This window comes from Poecilia formosa, unplaced genomic scaffold (genome assembly GCF_000485575.1).
Source record: "Poecilia formosa unplaced genomic scaffold, Poecilia_formosa-5.1.2 Scaffold422, whole genome shotgun sequence".
Classification (NCBI taxonomy): Eukaryota; Metazoa; Chordata; class Actinopteri; order Cyprinodontiformes; family Poeciliidae; genus Poecilia; species Poecilia formosa.
In genome coordinates this window covers 333512-340294 of record NW_006800361.1, presented here as the reverse complement: position 1 = coordinate 340294, position 6783 = coordinate 333512, and the positions used below count along the sequence as shown (strand labels likewise).

At 46.2% G+C, this 6783-nt stretch overlaps 1 protein-coding gene and 1 long non-coding RNA gene across 3 annotated transcripts in view; one reads left to right on the top strand and one right to left on the bottom strand.

Moving 5' to 3' along the window:
* Positions 1-392: 392 nt before the first annotated feature.
* On the top strand, positions 393-2722 carry LOC107833658 (uncharacterized). Its single transcript, XR_001659426.1, has 2 exons — positions 393-656; positions 902-2722. It is a non-coding gene; the product is annotated as an uncharacterized LOC107833658 (long non-coding RNA).
* bmpr1aa (bone morphogenetic protein receptor, type IAa) overlaps positions 1752-6783 on the bottom strand; it is a 27200-nt gene continuing 22168 nt past the window's right edge. Inside the window, exons 9-13 of one of the 2 annotated variants that reach the window (XM_007577008.2) lie at positions 6470-6662; positions 5817-6114; positions 5496-5671; positions 3095-3225; positions 1752-3025 (exon numbers count right to left, since the gene is read on the bottom strand). In XM_007577008.2, coding sequence (XP_007577070.1) covers positions 2900-3025; positions 3095-3225; positions 5496-5671; positions 5817-6114; positions 6470-6662 — 924 coding nt within the window. In that variant the 3' untranslated portion in view covers positions 1752-2899. The remainder of the gene's footprint in view (positions 3026-3094; positions 3226-5495; positions 5672-5816; positions 6115-6469; positions 6663-6783) is intronic. The other variant, XM_016663490.1, reaches the window with a different exon arrangement.

The window sequence follows — 6783 nt, the reverse complement described above, 5'->3', positions numbered from 1 at the left end:
TGGATTTTAATCTACAGGATTATTAGATTATTGATGAACTGAAATTAAATAACATGTTTTTATTAAACTGTGACACATTTATGTTCACTGTAACTAAACCGTTTTCTGTGGTTCTGCTGCTCCTTCAAAGTCAAACTGGAATCTCATCATTCCTTCAACATCATCCTTTAGTTTCTGTTTGTTCTCATTTTCTCTATTTTTAGATTTTACATTTGATTTTGTTCCAGTCCGTTTTGTTTGGTAATAAAAGCAGAACAATTTTTTAAGCTCTTTCTGGAACAACATGTCCAGTCAGAGTGAATCAGTGAATGTAAATGTAGCTCCGTGTCTCCATCTAGTGGACTGATGGTAGAAGTGCAGCAGCTGATGCAGCTTCCTCTGCCTCTCTGCTGTCTGACTGCATCCAACTGACACTGACATGAAGCAGAGAAGAGCCAATCAGAGGAGGAGCAGCTGGTCTTTTTCCAGCTCTAATGATGTAAAGGATGATCAGAGCTGATGAATGATGTGTGTTTCCTCTGCAGGTGAAGCCAGAAAGTGTGTGTGAGCTGAAGTGAATTCAGCAGCATGGATCAGTGTGAGGACAGAGAGGAGGGAGTCCCTCCCTCTAAAACCACTCTGTGTGGGGAAGAGGAGAGCCAGAGCAAAGGTCAGAGGTGAGGTCACCATCTCTAAGTGTCCACAGCCCTTTTCACACAGCGTTCACTACATCAGGCCCAATCAGACGTGGTGATGAAGTTGGACTTTTTAAGCGCAGTTCATGTTGTTCCTCCGACCCGAATGAGAACCAACATGTTAGAATAAGTCTTGTTTTTTTCCATGTATCCCTACTAGTTCAGGTTCATGACATAAACGTAGGTCGATATGAAAACAGAATGAGTTTTAATCATGTTTCTGACAGGATCCATCAAAGACTCAAACCAGAACCAGAACCAGAACCCAGCTGTGTCCTTTCAGAGCGAAGGAATCCGTCTTTCACTCAGAAACATTCTCAGATGTTTCTGGGAACTTCTTCCACTTTCAGTCCTTGATTGCTGCAGATACTAATAGAAATACCAGCTTCAAGTAAATTATGCATCTTCAGAAATCTGTTCACCACCTTATGTACAACTGTTGACAAACTGATTGTGGATCTTAAAAATGATTTTTAACCGCGTTGTTTGAGATTATGTAAAATCTGAAAATTAGTAACTTGTGTTTATTGATCAACTTCGACATGGAAGTTAAAATGTTCTCACATCCTGATGAATATAAACTGGTGCCACATTTCATGACTGTCCAACTTTTTGCTTTATATGTGAACTTTAGATTTACAGTATTCATAAAAATCTTTTCAAATTACACTATGGATCCACTGAGTGTCATTCTGTCTGGATAACGACATTCAGCACAGAAGGCTCTGGTTTCTGCTTTTTGGCGTCTTGGATTCAAATTCTAAATCTTCACCTTGTATGTTTACTGCACTTCTACCTCACGTGTTTAGTAAGAAATAAACACTTATCTTCTAATTTGATTCATTTGCTGCTCTGTTGAAATGTTAATATTTCATTAAAACGGCTCCTTTCAGGACAACAGACTTCTTTCATATCACAGTGATAATTTTACAGTAAAACATTCCCATCTTCTTTCTGAGGGTTTTTGAAATGAGATTCATCTTCAGTTGGAAAAATAAGCACCAGAAGCACAAATGAGTGATGAAATGGTTTTGAAAACACATTGAGAAGGAAAGAAGAGCCGACATCAACAGTTTTTGGACTAAAATCAGCTTCTTTACTTCCAAACTGCTAACGTGGACAGACTGAAGAGCAGTTTTTCATTTTCTTGCTAAACTCATGCAGCAACAAACCAGAAGCTGGACAAACAACAACAGAACAACAGGAAACATTTCCACATCAGAGCTTCTTCCTATTCTGGCCTTTTATTTTTACACTGAGCTGCAGCGACCACAGCGTCCTGCTGCTCCACTTAAAGGGACAGTCCCACATTTTCAGCTTCAGGGAGCTGTTAGCGTAGCTTAGCACAAAGACTGGAAGTGGAGGGAAACTGTTAGCAGAGCTGCAGAAACAGGTTTCTGTTCAGGGATCAGAACCTTCTGGAGTGTCTGGAAATTTGATCTGTGAAACGGAACAGAACCAGGCTGACGGGCTCCAGGGTCTGTGGTGGTCAAACTGCAGGCTGGAGGACCCACAGAGGACGCAGGTCATGTGACCACATCACAAATCCAACAGGCATCCATCAGAGGGGAGCAGATGGTTCCTTGAAGTTCAACTCAATTCAAACTTTCAGATTTGATTCTGACTTTGTGATGAAAACCTGCAGGATTCTTTGATTTGATTGGTTCTCAAACTCCTGTCCCTTCCTGTGTTGATCAGATGATGGGTGGAGCTTCATCTGAAGCCCCGCCCCCATGAATCTGACTGAGAAACTGACAGGAAGTGGGCAGAGAAACAGGACGGCAGACCTGGACTCCAGAGCTCCCAGGTGAAGCTCAGCATTAAAACATTTATTTCCACGTTTCCTCAGAGGCTCTGAGTCGGTTCAGAAAGAAGCTGCTGGGAGATGGAGAGAAATTCCTTGATGGCAGGAGAAACAAAGAAAACTGGGCTGCTTCTCTCCGCTCATCTCGTCTCAGTTCAGGGTTTTTATCGTCTCGTTTGGCTTTCACAGAAAGCGTCGAGCCCGGCTGTCATCTGGATGAAGAGCGAGGAGGAAGAGGAGGAGGAACACAGTTCAGCTCTGAGAAGCTCCTTCCATCTCCCCGTTTCTCCTCCTTTTCCTCCTGCAGATGAAGGAGGCAGCCTGGGAGAAGCGCTCCGGTCCGGTCGGGTCCGGTCCAGGTTGAGTGAGTCGGGTGAATCTGGAGGCAGCAGAGGAAGGAGGAGGAAGACGAGGATCTGCTTCAGATCTTCATGTCCTGGGACTCCACCATCTTGGCCAGAGTCTTCTTCACTCTGAGGATGGTGAGGCGGGAGGCGGGGTTGTGGGCCCAGCACTCCGACATCAGCTTCAGCATGGCTCGAAGGCACTGAGGAAGCAACAGCAGGACGTTTAGCCTCAATCTGAACCACATGCAGGATTCTGCAGCCAGTCTCACCTCGTCGCTGTTCCAGCGGTTGGACACTGAGGGCCGAAGGCCTTTAACACAAACCACCTCCAGCATGTCCTCATAGGAGGGTTCAGAGGTCACCATGTTGAAATATGGCAGCTGGTAGTCCTCCACCATACCTGCACAGAGAGAAAACACGTCCAGTCAGCTGATCCTCCCTCTGGTCAACATCCGACCCAGTGGAGGCGGGAAAACATTCCTGATTCAGCCAAAAGATTCAGGAATGGTTCAGGATTCAAATGAATGACGATGCAGTTCCACAATTACAGAATTCACACAGCAAAATAACACGAAGGGTTAAATCAGCTAACAGCGAAGTCAGGTCAGTAACTAGCAATATATGAAGAATTTAACTATAAAATTTGTGTCAACAGCTAATAACTGAATCAGACTCAAAACTGTGAAAATGACCAAACATGAGTTTAACTGAACAAATGACAGGCTCATTTATTTTAAAACTGAAGAGAATCAACCAATAACAGCAAAGAGGAGAAGATTTCTACCAGAAACAACCAACAGGATGAAATGATCACAGCTACCAACATAAAATTAACCCAGAAATCAGAGGAACTGGACCGGGTTCTGCTGGAGCCACAGCAACAATCAGGAGCTAAGCTAAAGCTAACATGACCCAGCAAACATCATGAAAGCAACCAAACATTAGAACAGCAGCAAAGAGAAGAACATGATCATTAACTTGGAAAACAAATCTTAGCAACATTAGCATCATGCTAACCAGAGCAACATTAGCATCATGCTAACCAGAGCGATATTCATAACTGATTACCAGTGAAGACCAATGACAGCAGCTGAAACAGTAAACAGAGAAATATGGAAGCTAAGCTAATTAAGCTGAAGCTGTAGCTTACCGGCCATCTGGAAAATCCTCTGTAACCTGGAGAATTCGGTCTAAGCGTTCCCTCGACCGTTGTTGCCTTTATCAAATTTATCACCATGGCAACGTAAAACATCCCGGCATCTGCTGTGGCAGTGCGAGACTCTGAGCAATGCTGATCGGCCAGATGTTTATTTTCCCTATCAGCCTCATAACAGCTTCACTTCCAGGTCGCTGTGAGCAGCAACAGGAGTCTGTTGGTGGAAATATGTGACTAATACAGATTACTCTGCTATAGTTCTTAGAGATCTGTGAGGTTTTCTATAATGCTTAATAAACCACGAGGAGCAGGAATATTTAAAGGTCAAGAAAATTACATTTCATGCATCTACATGGATATGAGGAGTTAAAAACGTCAGTTGGTTCCAGGGTTAGCTGATTTATAATGGAAGCCTGTGGCAGGAACGCTAAAGCTTTTGCCTCCTCAGAGGTTTCTCCAGAAAAGCAGGAAGTCTAGTCAGAAATGGACACAATTAAGCTAAAGCTTCTGTTAAGTTGAAAGTTTGTGGGAGTGAGAAGAGTCTGGATGGCGTTGGACTGTGGCGTCACCCATTCATTTCTACATGTGGTCGGCAGTCCGGCTGCACCAACCTGTCCCACATCGACGTCTTTCACCTGCAGATTTTGTCGAACATGCAGCAGATAAATTTAATCTGTGCCAACTTTCTGGGCGTGACATCAGATTGTAAAACATGTCAGAGCCTCTTCAGGACCTAAAATATGAAATCAGTGTTATGCTGCCACAAAGTGACATTGTGACCCTGCAGCTTCACATCAGCTCTGCTTCAGGACACGTTGATCCATATTTGATCATTTTTATTTTCTATTCCTTAAATTTTCTGCATCTGTGGACCCGGCTGGACGCTTTGCTTTTCAAACATGGTGAATCCAGACGCAACAGAACCAGGTTTAATGAATCCCGTTGCAGGCGGTAAGTTATTACATTTTCTTATCTTCCAGTATTTTTCACTCTCAGATGATCAGAATATGTTTTGGATATTCATGAAGGCAGACAAGCTAATGCTATCGCTCCTGCTGATCTCACTCTGCCTGTTGCTTGTAGATCTAGTTTGCTCCCCTTGTTGTAGATACAAATGACCAGCGTTAGCAGAGCTTTTAGCAGCATTAGCATTAGCAGCTGGGCTAACGGACACGGCTGGCCTCTTCCATAAGGACTCTGTGGAGTTTCTATGCAGGGAAACATCATAACAATGTGAACATTTTGGTAGCTGAGTAACTAAACTAGCCTTTGATTAATAACTTATTCCAGCTTCTCATCTTTGCTTTTTTTGCGATAAATAAGAAATATTTCTCATCACTTTATATTTTCATCATGGAAAGCACCACACAAATGAACTCACCTCACTGGGCATAAATGTGGCCAACAAGTTAACATGGAAATGTGAAGCTTAGGCAGGATGAGTGATGCTTAGTGTAAACGCTGACTCGGCGGGGCCCCTGCGGCGGCCGCAGCTCGTTTCAGGGGGACCGTACCTCCGGTGACGCAGCGTCTGCTCATCTCCCAGACGACGAGGCCATAGCTGTACATGTCGGCCATGATGTAGGCCTGGAAGTGGTTCTTGTTGAGGCTGTCGTCCAGGACCTCCGGGGCCATGTAGCGCCTGGTTCCGACCCGGGTGCTCAGAGGGATGTCCACCTCACTGGTGTCGCTATGGCAACACAGGTGACAGTAGCAGAATCGTTTAATTAAAGCTCTTCAGGGAGACGTTTCTTCTGACTGTGTTTGCAGATCCATGTTGGTTCAGGAAATGAAAACTAAACACTGAAACCCGTCGGGTCTCGTCTGAGCGTCACCTGTTGAACTTGACTGCGAGGCCCAGGTCGGCGATGCAGCAGGTGCCGTTCTTCTTCACCAGGATGTTCTTGCTCTTCAGGTCCCGGTGGGCGATGGCCGGCTTGCCCTGCGTGCCGTAGATCTCGGTGTGCAGGTGGCAGAGGCCGCAGGCGGCGGAGTAGGCGAGCCGCAGCAGCGCCGCGGCGTCCAGCGTGTTCACCTTCAGGAAGTCGTACAGGGAGCCGTTCTCATGGTAGTCTGTGATGAGGAAGAGCTGCGTGAAGGCGCCAGAACCTTTGATGTCCGCAGCGATGAAGCCTGGACAGCAGGGGACGAGAAAAGGCTCACATTTCATTAAACGTCATGACTCTGGTGTTTCAGTCAATGTTAGAAGATTACAACAGGTTTCATGTTACATCCGACATACTAAGCAGCTGTGGAAAGAGGAACAGAAACGGGAAGAATTTTGTTCCCATCTGCCGGTTGGCAACAAAATCCTCCGTTAGAAAAACTGAGTCAGGTTCTCTGCTGCAGCCTGAGGAGGGCGAAACCCTGGAGGAGCAGCAGTGTGGCTCTCTGACGGTTTGACTCGGCGCTCCAGGGACTTGGAGCCGATGACCTCAGGTGACCTGGGTCGGCCCCTGACCCGCCGGGTTCAGCCCCAGGAACCTACCCAGGATGTTCTCGTGCCTCATCAGGACCGTCTGGTAGATCTCCGTCTCCCTGAACCAGCTGGCCTCCTCCCGGGTGAAGAACACCTTGACCGCCACTTTCTCTCCCCTCCAGCGGCCGAGCCACACCTCGCCGTAGCGGCCCTTCCCGATCTGACGCACCATCTGGATCTGCTTGGCGATGGTCCGCTGGACCTGCAGGAGCAGAGCGCCGCGCCGATTAAACACGAGATTAATGTTTCTGGAACCACAGAGCAGGATCTGAGGCGACAGCAACAAGCTGTGGGCCATGAGCGCCACCTAGTGGCCTGCAAGG